The following is a 17818-nucleotide window of genomic DNA, read 5'->3' on the forward strand; positions in this document are numbered from 1 at the left end:
TCATCTGCTTTTTCAGATTTTCTCTTTTTCTCACTTATTTTCCTTTATTTCAAATAGTGATCCTATTTTTATATAGTGAGCAGCTGGTTGCCAAATAGTGATCCTATATTTCTACAGAGAGCAGCTGATTGCCAAATAGTGATCCCATATTTCTACAGAGAGCAGCTGATTGCCAAATAGTGATCCTATATTTCTACAGTGAGCAGCTGATTGCCAAATAGTGATCCCATATTTCTACAGAGAGCAGCTGATTGCCAAATAATGATCCCATATTTCTCTGTATTCTTTAGTTTCTATTGTTTAATTCTCTTCATGTTTATTAACATTTATTTATTTATAAACTATTTAACGCTAAAAGGAGACTTATAGTGAGTGAAAGACATTTACTGATGAATTATTAACATTTATAACTCTAAGTGTAAATCATTTCATCATTTACTGATCTGATGTTTAACCAGATGATATAAATACATAAATACAGTATAATAGTGACTCTGCATTGATGAATGAGGAAATAGATAATAATTCATTTATAACTGTTAATTAATATTTTATAAAGTATTTACAATAAAATTAATAACTCACTAACAACCGTCTATAAACCTTTGATAAGAGTCTGATTGTAAAGTGATGTTTGTGAGTTCAGATTATTAATATAATTATATTTAAAATAAAGACACAGAGACGTTTTAAAGTTCAACACAAAATACATTTGGTTTATAAACATGGAAACATTTGCGCTGCTGCTAATAAGACAGTAAAGAATGAGAGCTGGAGGAGGAACAGCTGGTGTGTGGTCAGACGCTGCCCCCTGCTGGACGAACCACGCCATTACACCCAAAACTGCAGGAGACACTCATTTAAACAACACTCCATGTCAGACTGTATAAAAAGTGGTTTAAGGCTTTTAAATGGAGACAAACAGCAGATTACAGCTCAGTGGACACAGTTGAGTCCATCCAGTTCTCATGTGATTGTTCAGAGTGATTGTTCGTGTTTTATTCGAGGTCGTCGTCGGCGCTGAGGTTCGGAGCGACGCCGTTCTGCCCGACGATGATGCTGCTGTACATCTTCTGCTGCTCCTCTTTAAATGAGTCCTTCACCTTCCCTCGCTTCAGCCCTCCGTCCCTGACACAACGAGTTAAATAAATAAATATAAATATATAAATCATATCGATATTACAGATATTGCAGTGATCAACGATCAAGGAGCCGTATTCACCAGGCCAGATCCAGCAGACCGCCCTGATGAGCGATGGCAGATTTCACTCTGTTGGCGAACTGAGCCGCGTCTTCACCGTCCTGCAACACACACAGTAATACCAGTTTAAAGCTGGTTTCACACTGGTTTCTAACTGGTTTAAAGCTGGTTTCACACTGGTTTAAAACTGGTTTAAAGGCTGGTTTCACACTGGTTAGGGTTAGTACCTGCAGGCTCATGGGAGGAAGGGTTAGGGTTAGTACCTGTAGGCTCATGGGAGGAAGGGTTAGGGGTAGTACCTGTAGGCTCAAGGGAGGAAGGGTTAGGGGTAGTACCTGCAGGCTCATGGGAGGAAGGATTAGTACCTGTAGGCTCATGGGAGGAAGGATTAGTACCTGTAGGCTCATGGGAGGAAGGGTTAGGGGTAGTACCTGTAGGCTCATGGGAGGAAGGGTTAGGGGTAGTACCTGTAGGCTCATGGGAGGAAGGGTTAGGGGTAGTACCTGCAGGCTCATGGGAGGAAGGGTTAGTACCTGTAGGCTCATGGGAGGAAGGGTTAGGGGTAGTACCTGTAGGCTCATGGGAGGAAGGGTTAGGGGTAGTACCTGCAGGCTCATGGGAGGAAGGTTAGGGTTAGTACCTGCAGGCTCATGGGAGGAAGGGTTAGGGGTAGTACCTGCAGGCTCATGGGAGGAAGGTTAGGGTCAGTACCTGCAGGCTCATGGGAGGAAGGGTTAGGGGTAGTACCTGCAGGCTCATGGGAGGAAGGGTTAGGGGTAGTACCTGCAGGCTCATGGGAGGAAGGGTTAGGGTTAGTACCTGTAGGCTCATGGGAGGAAGGGTTAGGGTTAGTACCTGCAGGCTCATGGGAGGAAGGTTAGGGGTAGTACCTGTAGGCTCATGGGAGGAAGGGTTAGGGTTAGTACCTGCAGGCTCATGGGAGGAAGGTTAGGGGTAGTACCTGCAGGCTCATGGGAGGAAGGGTTAGGGTTAGTACCTGCAGGCTCATGGGAGGAAGGGTTAGGGTTAGTACCTGTAGGCTCATGGGAGGAAGGGTTAGGGTCAGTACCTGCAGGCTCATGGGAGGAAGGGTTAGGGTTAGTACCTGAAGGCTCATAGGAGGAAGGGTTAGGGTCAGTACCTGTAGGCTCATGGGAGGAAGGGTTAGGGGTAGTACCTGTAGGCTCATGGGAGGAAGGGTTAGGGGTAGTACCTGTAGGCTCATGGGAGGAAGGGTTAGGGGTAGTACCTGTAGGCTCATGGGAGGAAGGGTTAGGGGTAGTACCTGCAGGCTCATGGGAGGAAGGTTAGGGGTAGTACCTGCAGGCTCATGGGAGGAAGGGTCAGTACCTGCAGGCTCATGGGAGGAAGGTTAGGGGTAGTACCTGTAGGCTCATGGGAGGAAGGGTTAGGGGTAGTACCTGCAGGCTCATGGGAGGAAGGTTAGGGGTAGTACCTGTAGGCTCATGGGAGGAAGGGTTAGGGGTAGTACCTGCAGGCTCATGGGAGGAAGGTTAGGGGTAGTACCTGTAGGCTCATGGGAGGAAGGGTTAGGGTTAGTACCTGCAGGCTCATGGGAGGGAGGGTTAGGGTTAGTACCTGTAGGGTCATGGGAGGAAGGGTTAGGGGTAGTACCTGTAGGCTCATGGGAGGAAGGGTTAGGGGTAGTACCTGCAGGCTCATGGGAGGAAGGGTTAGGGGTAGTACCTGCAGGCTCATGTGAGGAAGGGTTAGGGGTAGTACCTGCAGGCTCATGGGAGGAAGGTTAGGGGTAGTACCTGTAGGCTCATGGGAGGAAGGTTAGGGGTAGTACCTGTAGGCTCATGGGAGGGAGGTTAGGGTCAGTACCTTTAGGCTCATGGGAGGAAGGTTAGGGGTAGTACCTGTAGGCTCATGGGAGGAAGGTTAGGGGTAGTACCTGTAGGCTCATGGGAGGAAGGGTTAGGGGTAGTACCTGCAGGCTCATGGGAGGAAGGGTTAGGGGTAGTACCTGCAGGCTCATGGGAGGGAGGGTTAGGGTTAGTACCTGCAGGCTCATGGGAGGAAGGGTTAGGGGTAGTACCTGCAGGCTCATGGGAGGAAGGGTTAGGGGTAGTACCTGCAGGCTCATGGGAGGGAGGGTTAGGGTTAGTACCTGTAGGCTCATGGGAGGAAGGGTTAGGGGTAGTACCTGCAGGCTCATGGGAGGAAGGGTTAGGGTCAGTACCTGCAGGCTCATGGGAGGGAGGGTTAGGGTTAGTACCTGCAGGCTCATGGGAGGGAGGGTTAGGGGTAGTACCTGCAGGCTCATGGGAGGAAGGGTTAGGGTTAGTACCTGTAGGCTCATGGGAGGGAGGGTTAGGGTTAGTACCTGCAGGCTCATGGGAGGAAGGGTTAGGGGTAATACCTGCAGGCTCATGGGAGGAAGGATTAGGGGTAGTGCCTGCAGGCTCATGGGAGGGAGGTTAGGGTCAGTACCTGTAGGCTCATGGGAGGAAGGGTTAGGGGTAGTACCTGTAGGCTCATGGGAGGAAGGGTTAGGGGTAGTACCTGCAGGCTCACGGGAGGAAGGGTTAGGGGTAGTACCTGCAGGCTCACGGGAGGAAGGGTTAGGGGTAGTACCTGCAGGCTCACGGGAGGAAGGGTTAGGGGTAGTACCTGCAGGCTCACGGGAGGAAGGTTAGGGGTAGTACCTGTAGGCTCATGGGAGGAAGGGTTAGGGTCAGTACCTGCAGGCTCATGGGAGGAAGGGTTAGGGGTAGTACCTGTAGGCTCATGGGAGGAAGGGTTAGGGTTAGTACCTGCAGGCTCATGGGAGGAAGGGTTAGGGTTAGTACCTGCAGGCTCATGGGAGGAAGGGTTAGGGGTAGTACCTGTAGGCTCATGGGAGGAAGGGTTAGGGTTAGTACCTGCAGGCTCATGGGAGGAAGGGTTAGGGGTAGTACCTGCAGGCTCATGGGAGGAAGGGTTAGGGGTAGTACCTGTAGGCTCATGGGAGGAAGGTACCACACGTTGACGACGATGGCCCAGCTCGTCATCATCCTCAGCAGGTAGCTCACCATGTTGTACTTGGCGCTGTTCCAGAAAGCGTCACCGAAGCGTGGATCGTACTGAGAGAGAGACACAACGTTTATATCAGCTGATTCCGATGATAGGGAGGAAATAATGTCTCAGTGGTGTAACCTCGTAGATGTTTTTCTACCTTGATAGCGACCGGATAAATCGTTCCTCCGATCTCGAAGCTTCCTTTCTTAAACATCATGACTGAAGTGTTGTTGATGCAGGTTCCTGTTAGAGAGAGAGAAACCTTCACCATCATCATCATCATCATCACCACCATCATCATCACCACCATCACCATCATCACCACCATCATCATCACCACCACCATCATCATCACCATCATCACCATCACCACCACCACCACCATCACCATCACCACCAACATCACCACCACCATCATCACCATCACCATCACCACCATCATCATCATCACCATCATCATCATCATCACCATCACCATCACCACCATCATCATCATCACCATCATCATCATCACCACCACCATCACCATCACCACCACCATCATCACCACCACCATCATCACCATCACCATCACCACCACCATCATCACCACCACCACCATCATCACCACCACCACCATCATCACCACCACCATCATCATCATCATCATCATCATCACCACCACCATCACCATCACCACCACCACCACCATCATCACCACCACCATCATCATCATCATCACCATCACCATCATCACCATGACCACCATCATCACCACCATCACCATCACCACCATCACCACCACCATCATCATCACCATCATCACCATCATCATCACCATCACCATCACCACCACCATCATCACCATCATCATCACCACCACCATCATCTTCATCATCACCACAATCATCATCAACACCATCATCATCACCATCATCACCATCACCACCACCATCATCATCACCATCATCACCACCATCATCACCATCATCATCACCACCACCATCATCTTCATCATCACCACCATCATCATCAACACCATCATCATCACCATCATCTTCACCATCACCACCACCATCATCACCATCACCATCATCATCATCACCACCATCATCATCACCACCACCATCATCATCATCACCACCATCATCATCATCAACACCACCATCATCATCATCTTCACCATCACCACCACCATCACCATCATCATCACCACCACCATCATCATCACCATCACCACCACCATCATCACCATCACCATCACCATCACCATCATCATCATCACCACCATCATCATCACCACCATCACCATCATCATCACCACCACCATCATCACCATCACCATCACCATCACCATCATCATCATCATCATCACCACCATCATCATCATCAACACCACCATCATCATCACCACCACCATCATCATCACCACCACCATCATCACCATCACCACCACTATCATCACCATCATCATCACCATCATCATCATCATCATCTTCATCACAGACCTTCAGGGAATATGAGGATGGGTAGTTTGGTCCTCGCAGCAACGTGAGCTCTCAGCCTGCAGAGAAAATAACATTTTATATTAATTCATGTTTGAGCTTCCTGAACCGTCCGTTAGATGTTCGTCGTTCTGTTTCTCCTCGTTAACGAGCTCGTTAGTGTTTCTCTTCCTGTCTCACCTGTTGGTCACCGCGTGCCGATCTCTCATCTCTGACCTCTCGAACCAAACATGAGGACACGACCTCACCATGGACCTCTGGATGACCCCCATCAAACCTCCATGGATCTGACCCACCTGAGGAGCACGTAGTGACATCACAGCGTGACGGAAGAAGTACTCTGATACTGCAATAAACGTACTAATACAGCAATGTACAAATACTCTATTACAAGTAAAAGTACTGCAGTATTATAGTGATGTAGTATGCAGTATTACAGTAAAAGTACTGCAGTATTATAGTGATGTAGTATGCAGTATTACAGTAAAAGTACTGCAGTATTATAGTGATGTAGTATGCAGTATTACAGTAAAAGTACTGCAGTATTATAGTGATGTAGTATGCAGTATTACAGTAAAAGTACTGCAGTATTATAGTGATGTAGTATGCAGTATTACAGTAAAAGTAGTGATATATTATTATATATGACATCATTAGATTATTAATAGTGCTTTCTGTACGTAGTTTCTTTCCACCGCTGCAGACATGTGACCTGCTGACCCTCAGACTCACCATGGCGTAGCAGCCGTCGTTGGCCAGAATCACCACATCTATCGGTGTTGTGTGATTGGCGACACATATTCCTCCTTTCTGTGGTCGGTTCTCTCTGAGGGAAAAAAGAGGAAGACAGTCATGACTGGCTGCAGCTGATGTGACTCTGTGGTCATGTGACTGGCTGCAGCTGATGTGACTCTGTGGTCATGTGACTGACTTGTTGTGGTAGTGGACGGTGGCCGACAGTCCTCGAGCACAGATCCTGTAGCAGGTCAGATGAACCAGCTCACTCAGCCAGTTCTTCGCACTGAAACACAGAAGTACAGAAAGTTTAATCTGCATCATCAGAGATCCAGTTCTAATCATTAAAGTTAATTTCTAACCAAACGAAAGACATGGCAGCAGCATGAGGAAGTGTTGGTAAGATGATGAATTCAAAATCAGTTAAACTAGATTTAAAAGCAGCATCAGGTTTGTTAAAATGTACATTTAGTATTTTTGTTGGTTTTCTATCATTTGAAATCACGTTTGCACATTTTAACCCCTTTAAATTGGACTTAACCACACGGACACAAAAACACTCTACAATAACTAGCACTAAGAATAACCCACATAAACAAACCTTAAACCTTCAGCTGTGTCGAATAATAAACATAATCATCAGAGTAATAAAGGGTCTGATGGTGTTTCAGTGTTTTTTGTACCTGCTTTCAGGCAGAAATCCCACCAGACTCGTCCCGATGACGAGCCACGTGAGACCGATGATGGCCAGAGTGAATCTGCAGAGAGAGAGAGAGGACCACAATTATTATTATTATTATTATTAATAATAATTCTAACAGCTCTGCTATTAACCAGAACCAAGAGGACAGAACACATCGGTCCAGTTTTAGCTTCATGTAACTTTCAGAACTTAAAGTTTCTCCTTATTCTGGGATCAGACTACATGAATTCAGGCTCATTTCGTTGTGTCCGACAAATTTCCAGTGTCGGGCCGTTTATGAACGACGAATGGACGTTAAGTGTAACAGAACTGAAGACCAGTGACTTTGTGTCTACGATGGTCCACAAAACCCGACCAGAAGCCTAGCATGTTGACCTGAGCAGGAGCAGGAAGCGGCACTGACCTGAGCGGGAACAGGAAGTGGCACTGACCTGAGCGGGAGCAGGAAGTGGCACTGACCTGAACTGAGCGGGAACGGGAAGCGGCACTGACCTGAGCGGGAGCAGGAAGCGGCACTGGCCTGAGCGGGAACAGGAAGCAGCACTGACCTGAGTGGGAGCAGGAAGCGGCACTGACCTGAACTGAGCAGGAGCAGGAAGTGGCACTGACCTGAGCGGGAACAGGAAGCGACACTGACCTGAACAGGAGCAGGAAGCGGCACTGACCTGAGCGGGAACAGGAAGCGGCACTGACCTGAGCGGGAACAGGAAGCGGCACTGACCTGAGCGGGAACAGGAAGTGACACTGACCTGAGCGGGAACAGGACGCAGTAGCGAACGAGGACGCCCAGCACCCAGATGACGGTGAGGCGGAGGCTGATGTAGCGGAAGTTCTGGTTGGTTCGGGTCAGCAGGTTCCAGGAAGCCAGTTCCTCGGAGGAGAAGCGCTGCGTCACCTGATCGTCTACGATGCTCTCCACTCCTTTCTTATAGAAGTAGAACGCGTCGCTCAGACAGAACTCCGATCCCGCCTGATGATGATGATGATGATGTCCCATCTGCTCCTCCATGGAGCCGCCGGCCCGCTCGATGATCCCTGAGGACGAGGACGAAGGTCAGAGACGCTTCTACGAAAACACTCAGAGAGATATTTATGATTCATTATCCTGTTCATATCTTTAGGACGATGAGCCAGACCGATATATCAGTCAGCTGATCACAGGTAAATCGGCATACATGTCATCTGATAAGCACCAATATTAATTATTAAGTTATGTGATTTGATCGTCTTTCTTAATTCAAGCTTAATATACACATATATGTTTTTTATTGTATGTGTTTTATTATTTGTAGTTATTTATAATTATTAAATTCTCAGTGTAGTTAACTGTTTATATATCAGCTTTCATACAGACTAGTGAGGTTCAAAGTGATTTACAGTGATTTCATTGACAAGCTGATAATAAGACACAATTAAAAAAGAGAAAAGGAATAAAACAAAGAACAATTTAAAGATGAAACTTTCTACTACGTTTAATCTGCATAATTAGTATTTCATGTATACGGACAATACTAATAATTTAAATTGTGTGCAATATTCATATATTTTATATATTTATTTCACTTTAATCTGTGCAATAAGAATATCTACTATATTACCACTCAATACCAATATAACTCTGTAAATCTTATCAAATAATAAATAATGTCACGATTATTTTACTACTTATTTCTTACTATTATTGTTCTTATAGTTATTATTTATTGTTCTTTATTATTTTTCTTATTGCTGCTGTGATAATGCAAACTTCTCCATTGTGGGACTAATGAATGAATATCTGACCTTAAATAAACATTAAATAAATAAAGGTAGATATTTTGCATTCACTCTTCAGCAGTTTGATGTTTCTGAGGCCAGAACACACTCAGGACTGGTTGTGAAACATCATGTGACTCATTAACTAAGCAGGAATCATGAGGTCGTTGACCTCTAGGAAATGTTTAACCCTTTCACTTCCTGTCAAACACTCGGCTATTTATTCTGAATCTTTATAAAGTTTTAATGTTCAAACCTGAGACATGAATCACTTTAGTTTACAGTAGTTTGCAGATATTTATTCATTCATTATATTTGTGTTGTTGTGTGTTTTCAGTGTTAAACTGATATCAGGTTGTTTCTATAATGAAAACTGACATTTATAGAATTTACTAAGAGCGAAGTATGAACCCAAATATAATGAGTGATGCTTCCTGATTACACCGACTTCATATTTGTTCCAGTTTTTCTTCTTTCACCAACTCTGCTGTCCTTGGTTTATGTTGGTTTTCAATGGTCTATGTTAGTCTACGAAGATTTTCCGTTGGTTTCCGTTGGTTCAGAATGGTTTACAATGGATTACGTTGGTTTACGCTGGTTTACGTTGGTTTACGTTGGTTTACGTTGGTTTACAATGGATTACGTTGGTTTACGTTGGTTTACGTGGGTTTACGATGGTTTATGATGGTTTAAGATGGTTTACGTTGGTTTAAGCTGGTTTACGCTGGTTTACGATGGATTACGTTGGTTTACGTTGGTTTACGATGGTTTACGTTGGTTTACAATGGATTACATTCGTTTACGTTGGTTTACGGTGGTTTACGTTGGTTTACATTGGTTTACGGTGGATTACGTTGGTTTACGTTGGTTTACAATGGATTACATTGGTTTACGTTGGTTTACGGTGGATTACGTTGGTTTACGTTGGTTTACAATGGATTACGTTGGTTTACGTTTGTTTGCGATGGTTTACGTTGGTTTATGATGATTTTCCGTTGGTCTACGTTGGTTTACGCTGGTTTACGATGGTTTATGTTGGTTTACGTTGGTTTACGATGGTTTATGTTGGTTTACGTTGGTTTACGATGGTTTACAATGGTTTATGTTGGTTTACGATGGTTTACAGTGGTTTATGTTGGTCTACATTGGTTTACGATGGTTTACAATGGATTACATTGGTTTACGTTGGTTTACAATGGATTACATTGGTTTACGTTGGTTTACAATGGATTACATTGGTTTACGATGGTTTACAATGGTTTACGATGGTTTACGTTGGTTTGCGATGGTTTAGGTTGGTTTGCGATGGTTTACGTTGGTTTATATTGGTTTACGTTTGTCTACGTTGGTTTACGATGGTTTATGTTGGTTTGCGATGGTTTACGTTGGTTTATATTGGTTTACGTTTGTCTACGTTGGTTTACGATGGTTTATGTTGGTCTACGTTGGTTTACGATGGTTTATGTTGGTCTACGTTGGTTTACGATGGTTTATGTTGGTCTACATTGGTCTACGTTGGTTTACGATGGTTTACGATGGTTAACAATGGAGCCAGAAACCTTCAATCTGTTCCTACAGTCGTTCTTTAACTGAGAAAATAATCCTCGGATTAAATCATAAACATAATTCTGTGTCAGATTTGTTCTGTTGGTTAGTGAACATGTTAACAGACCTTTTATAGACGCTAACTGAACATTATTTACCTTCATGTTGAGTCTTTTAAAGCTGAACAGGATTTTAATGTTAACTCAAACCATTTTCAGGATTAGCCTGCAAACAAAGCTTCCTCCAGTTTGATTTTGATCACATGATCCTGAAAGATCAGCAGCAGCCTGTAAATAGAAAACAATGAACCAGCTGAGCACGTCTAAATGAATTACATCATTAAGTTTTATTTGTTATTATATTAATATTGATTTTATTATATTAAGAAGAAGGATAAAAAGGAACAAACTTCAGCTGCAGGTCGAATTGATTTAATAGTTTTATTCTTTGTATTAATCTCAAATTTTATTTCTTTTTTGTTTCATTAACTTTCTCAAAGAATACTCAGAATGAGAAAAACACTTTTATATATTTATATTTGTCTTTTCCTTTTGTCTTTTAATCTTTTTTAACCTTTTTGTTTTTAGCATTGTCTCTTAATTTTCCCTTATTTATTTAATTATTTTTTACTTATATGTTATGTTTTACTTATATTATTTTAAAACACTTTTTAATTTAAAAAAAATCTTATTTGCCTCTTGCTTTTAATTTCTTCTTTATTCCTTTTCTTTATGTCGTCTCTAACTGTGAACTAAACAAACCTGTTTGATTGATTAATTGATTGATTGATTTAGACATTTTCAATAAAGTTGTATGAATTTGAACAAAGTTTTTGCGGTTGTTGGCACACTGCTGACACACACACACACACACACACACACACACACACACAGAGTTTCAGTATTTCGCAGTAAACTGAACGTGTTACACAATCAGCAGCCTGAGACGCAACCCCGACATCACAGGCTGAAACTGACCAATGGGGAGTCACACACACACACACACAGACACACACACACACACACACACACACACACACACACACACACACACACACACACACAGCGTCACATGATCTGTGTGCAGCTGAAACAAATCCCTCATACAGCAGGACACAATGTGCTGAGAGCCACACATGACCGCCTGATGTCAGTCAGCAGATTTACATTTAATTCATGAGAGGAAACGTGCACAAGAAACGTGCACAGAAAAGCGTGCACGGATCATAGTTAACGGTGTGAAGTGAAACTGAAAGAAGAACATGTGGAATAAAGAAGATGAAGTCTGTTCGTCACAGGTCTGATGATGATACAGGAGAGAATTAATATTAAATATATGATGATAATATTCATTATTCATGAATCAGAGCTGAAACTAGTGTTCTCTTTTCATCAAATGTCTCAAAGAGCTTCAGTTTACTGTCACAGAGAGTAAAGAAAGTGCTGCAGCTCTATCTGATGTTACATTTGAGATCAGACTGATGCTCAGTATGAGCTGACATCTGAGTCCAGGTATCACATTCAGTATCAGGAGAGAAAGTGTGTGTGTGTATGTGTGTGTGTGTGTGTGTGTGTGTGTGTGTGTGTGTAATGATTCCTCCTGTTCATACTGAGCATTAGATCCTTCATCATGTTTACAGGAAGTGATGGAGGACTAAACCCACAGTCCTCCTTCTTTGGAAACATGGATTATAAAGTTGATGTGAAGCTAATATGAAGCTTCAGAGTCTGAATGAAGAAGAGGAAGGAAGGAAGGAAGGACGGAAGAAGAGAAAGAAAGAACAAGAAGTATGAGGACAGAAAGGAAGGAAAGGAGGAAGGAATAAAGGAAGGAGAGAAGGAGGACAAAGAGAGAAAGAGTAGTAAGTAGGAGAGGAAGAAAGGAAGAAAAAGGAGGAAGAAGAGAAAGAAAAGGGATGAGAAAGAAGCAAGGAAGGAGGAGAGGAAGAAAGGAGAGTAAACTAATCTTCATCTTCTATGTTTCAGCGTTACACTGTTTTTAGTAGCAAAGTCTTTTAGTTACTATACTTCCACCACAGAGAAACAGGAAACACTAAGAGGAGATCTGATGCTAAACACACTGTAAATGTGTCAGATATCACTGATGACTGTTTTACTCTCCTCCATCACTGATCACTAGAAGCACATTAGAAGTTTATTTAGTGCTGTAATTATTCCTCCTGTTCGTACTGACTATTAAAGATGATTCCTTCCAGTTTGACTTAAATAGAAAACATAGTTTGTGTGGTTGGTTTATTCATGTTAACTCATAATCTGCCACCATGGACTCAAATCATAAAAAAACTAGGGCTGTCAGCGTTAACGTGTTAATCACGATTAGATTAATGCAATCCATAACGCGTTAATTTTTTAAAATCTCATTTTAATGTTGCAAGCCTTTTTGTCCCTTCTACTCCCCCGTAGACGGCTCCTCTAGCTGTAGCGCTATGCTTTGAAGTGGCCTCCTGCAGTAAACCTACCGCGCTGATGGAAAGTAAGAGAGCTACTGGACTTTTGAACGGCTTGTTTAACTTTAAAACACTTCCAGACGCTTCAGTTGACAAGTCAAAAGTAAAATGCAACCTGTGTCAAACGGAGTTTAACTACCACCGGAGTACGTGGAGTTTGAGTTAGCACCTCCACGCTAAACACCCAGGTGCAGCCAAGCCAGCCTCAGCTCCACCAAAGGACCATTTTGGAGTGTGGGAGTCGCAGCAGAGCCGTGATTGATTCCCAGTTAAGACACTCTGGTAAGAAATGCTTTACATTATGGGCTTAAAACTGCCTTCAAATGGAAAATAACAGGATTTTAAACATGACATTCAAAACGTGATTAATCGTGATTAACTATGGAAATTCTGCGATTAATCTCAATTAAAAAAATTAATCGTTTGACAGCCCTAAAATAAACTCTACACTCATTTCACCCTCGTGTGTCTTCACATCTGAATCCTGCAGGTCTCTGTTTTAACTTTCATTGCTTCATGTTCACGTTGATATAAACCCTCTCTACGTGCAGCAGTAACACAGATCACAGGTCTGAGTGAAGGAGCGTGTTTAGGTTTATATCTGATCAGCTGTTGACTCACCGTTGGGCAGCGGGACGGGAACGCTGGGCTGCTGCTGCCGGCCGCGCTGGATCCGGACCGTGGCCCACTGCAAACACACAGAGGATCACATGACCTTTGACCTTTGACCTTTGACACCATGCTGCTGGTTGCATCACTACACACAGATGTGAAGTAAAGCAGAGAAGAGTTCACACTGTCTGACTCTGTGTGTGTGTGTGTGTGTGTATATGTGTGTGTGTGTGTGTGTGTGTGTGTGTGTGGGTGGGTGTATATGTGTGTATATATATATATATATGTGAGTGTGTGTTACCTTCAGGATCTGGACCAGTATCTGCGAGTGTGTGTGTGTGTGTGTGTGTGTGTGTGTGTGTGTGTGTGTGTGTGTGTGTGTGTGTGTGTGTATGTGTGTGTGTGTGTGTGTGTGTGTGTGTGTGTGTGTTACCTCCAGGATCTGGACCAGTATCTGTGTGTGTGTGTGTGTGTGTGTATGTATATATGTGTGTGTGTGTTACCTCCAGGATCTGGACCAGTATCTGTGAGTGTGTGTGTGTGTGTGTGTGTGTTGTGTGTGTGTTACCTCCAGGATCTGGACCAGTATCTGTGAGTGTGTGTGTGTGTGTGTGTATATATGTGTGTGTGTGTGTGTGTGTTACCTCCAGGATCTGGACCAGTATCTGTATGTAGACTCCAGTGACTCCCAGCGAGAGGCCGAACATGGCCGGCAGCATGATGAGGAACAACACCACAAACACCCACACCTGGAAAACACCTGCAGCCAAACTCCACGGGTCGTCCATCGCTGCTCCGAGGCTCGGTCACGTCATCGTCCGGAAACGCTGCAGGCAGGGGGACACTTTCATATCAACCAGGAAATATGACACTTTCATATCAACCAGGAAATATGACACTTTAATCTAAACTGAAATGTCTCAACTGCTGCTGGAAAAGGTTCTCCAGATGTTCCAGATGTTCATGTTCTCCAGAGGACCAGTCTGATGGTGATCCTTCATGAGTAGAGCTGAGTATCTGAACTCTAGATAACTTTATTAATCCCCTGAAGGGTAATTCATCTGACAGCTCGACAACACAACACACACACACACACACACACACACACACACACACACACACACACTCACACACACTCACACACACACACACACATAAATAACTAGAAAGAAGAAGAAGAAGAAGAAGAAGAGTTGCCAGCTGTGTGCAAAGTGTGAAGCTCTAGTCCAATAAACAGTTCATTAAGAAGTAAAGTGTACAGTGTAATAACACACACACACACACACACACACACATATACACACACACACATATACACACACAAACACATACACACACTCACACACACACATACAACTAGAGGTATCATCTAGATTTGGGCACTCGGTACTTTTAATGCTACTCTATTGATTCACGTCACATTTCGGTTCATTCAGACTCATCACTCTTGAGAGGGCGCACGAGCAGTGCACGTGTCAGAGTTGTGCACGTGTCAGAGCTGTGCACGTGTCAGAGCCGGCGGAGACATTTGTTGAGAAACCTCATGAACATTATTGCAGCTACTGAACTCAGTCACAGTGTGTAGAAATATGATGACTAGGCTGAATAAAGCATCTGGATATCATCTCATATATACTGATAAACATGGAGCCATTCAATATTTGGCTGTAACCATGGCAACGAGGTGGAGATAAGCATCCTGGATTTACGCCCAAAATACTGACAAAACTTTCATTTTCACCTTTAAACTGTTTAATGATGATTTAACTCTTCGCTCTCCTCTCGTCTCTAAATGAACGTTTTCAGTTACGCTTATCTCACCCTGGTACGACAGTTATAGTCAAATCACTCCCACACACACACACACACACACACACACACACACACACACACACACACACCACACACACACACACACACCCACACACACACAGAGATACACACACACACACACCACACACACACACATACACACACACTCACTCCCCTCCACACACACACACACACACACACAGAGCACACACACACACACACACATACACACACACACACTCCCCCACCACAGACACACACACACACACACTCACTCCCCCACCACACACACACACACAGACACACACTCACAGAGACACACACACACACCCACACACACACACACACACACACACACACACACACACACACACACACACAGACACACACACACACACACTCCCCCACCACACACACACACACACACAGACACACACTCACAGAGACACACACACACACACACACACACACACAGACAGACACCCACACACACACACACACACACACACACACACACACACACACACACACACAGAGAGAGAGAACTGATAAAAGCATGGATGTATAAACACAGCTGGAGGAGTTCTGTTCATTCCTGAAAGTTGCTCAGAGACACATGAAGGAAGGTTAGGGTTAGAACTAGAGATGAGCAGGAGTCTGAATATTCGCTGCATGTCAACATTCATTAGAGCTAAACAGATAATGTACCCCTAACCCTAACTAACTACTCAGCTTCATTTCTTTACTCAAACTCGTCTCTTTGTGAGTCTGTAACAGGAAAAAGTCTTTTTAGCATCATGTGGTGTAACGCTGTAATTACACCGTTTGACCACTATGTCAAATCGGCTTCAGGCTTGAATATAACAGCTACATGAGTCTCATGTGCTTTAACACAACTAAACAAAGGAGTGAAGAGACTGTAGCTGTGGGAAATGGATATATGTATGTACGGTGGTAACCTGTGAAGTTGTTTGGTAGATGTACTTATATAAATGTTCTGTACTTTAAATTACGATATCTAGTCTCATATCGCATATACATAGACATACAGATAAACTACATTACAGGTTAGCTATGGTTACAGTTTTGGTTATTTAACATCGGCGCTGTTCTTCATCATCTCAAACCGATTCATTTTAACTCGAACCCTCGACCAGCTGACCAAAAGTAGAGCTGAGTCACGTTACAGAGTCGGTCGGTCGGTCGGAGGCCAAACAGGAAGTCTGACTCAACACGACTCTTAACGGGCCACAAGCCAAACAGGACTGCTGCTTTACTGATGAGTGACATTTAACCCTCAAACGTTAGCAAACACCTCAAACTAGCATCAGACTAGCATCAGAGCTAACAGAAACATTTACTTTATGATGTATTTTATAAGATTATTTCAGTTGTTTTAAAGGAAATCTTGATCTGAAGAGTAACTGTCAGATAAATGTGGAGTAATAAGAGATACTCAGGTTAATAATCTCATACTCGTTAATTGTATTTGAGTTAAAGTCCATGTGGTGAAGTATCGTGCTAGTGATTCCTGCAGCTGCTGTGACTTCACCGTCCAGCTCCAACTAAAACTCATTCATTCATTTAATACAAAACTATTTCAATCTTCTTTTATTCTTTTATTCTATCAAACATTCATAGTTTCCACCCTGAAGATGCTTCTCTTTGTCATAGATTTGCTCCTGGAAACTAAATCTATTAGTTTGGTTTAGACTTTATGGAAACGATGATGATCACAGTAAATAATCAGTTTACAGTCTTTGGTTTACACATTCAGACTGATGTACAACAATTATTATTATCTCATAACCAATGCTTTATTTGTATTAATTTAACTATCATACAGATATAAAGTAGTTATAAGTAGTTCAACATCATAATGCAATATGTTAAAATGCTGTTGCCATGCTAATGTATTAATAACAATATAATAATGTTATTTTATATAATAATTGAACTTTAAAGGAAGGCATTATGCATAATAAGTATTAAATGTCTGATAGTATAGTATAATGATCATAGGAGCACATTATATAACATTATGAATGCAGGAGGTTTACAGCAGTAACTAGAGTATAACTGCACTGTTTCTCCTGTTATGTGCTCAAGTAAAGGATCAGAGAGTTTCAGGAGTTGAACATGTAGTTCCTTTCCTGCTGTCACACACGCACACACACACACACACACACACACACACACACACACACACACACACACACAGTTACAGCTGCACCGTTAGAAAGTCTGTTTCTGCTGTTAAGGGTTAGGGTAAACTCTGAACTCTGAAACAACAGAAACAGCAACATTACCAACAGGAACAAAGATGCATTTATAAAGAAGTGTTTAAAGTAAATACCAGAGAAGTGTGTGAGGGAGTCCAGCTGTGTTAATGTCCGGCAGCACAAAGAAACTAGAGGATCTGATCCTGAGCCAGTCAGCACACCCCTCCGCCTGTATGGAGGCACCGCAGGGACTAAACT

General features: G+C 43.3%; 1 protein-coding gene across 1 annotated transcript; it reads right to left on the reverse strand.

Moving 5' to 3' along the window:
• Window positions 1-687: 687 nt before the first annotated feature.
• On the reverse strand, window positions 688-17736 carry LOC128380764 (glycerol-3-phosphate acyltransferase 3-like). Its single transcript, XM_053340663.1, has 13 exons — window positions 17695-17736; window positions 14171-14353; window positions 13536-13602; window positions 7897-8182; window positions 7128-7202; window positions 6641-6730; window positions 6442-6535; window positions 5890-6005; window positions 5713-5768; window positions 4383-4468; window positions 4162-4290; window positions 1223-1302; window positions 688-1128 (listed from the first exon to the last, which is right to left on the reverse strand). Exons 2-13 carry the CDS (start codon window positions 14312-14314, stop codon window positions 999-1001), a joined length of 1353 nt encoding a protein of 450 aa, XP_053196638.1. The 5' UTR covers window positions 14315-14353; window positions 17695-17736; the 3' UTR covers window positions 688-998.
• Between the last annotated feature and the right edge of the window lie 82 nt (window positions 17737-17818).

Source organism: Scomber japonicus, chromosome 19, assembly GCF_027409825.1.
Source record: "Scomber japonicus isolate fScoJap1 chromosome 19, fScoJap1.pri, whole genome shotgun sequence".
Taxonomy (NCBI): domain Eukaryota; kingdom Metazoa; phylum Chordata; class Actinopteri; order Scombriformes; family Scombridae; genus Scomber; species Scomber japonicus.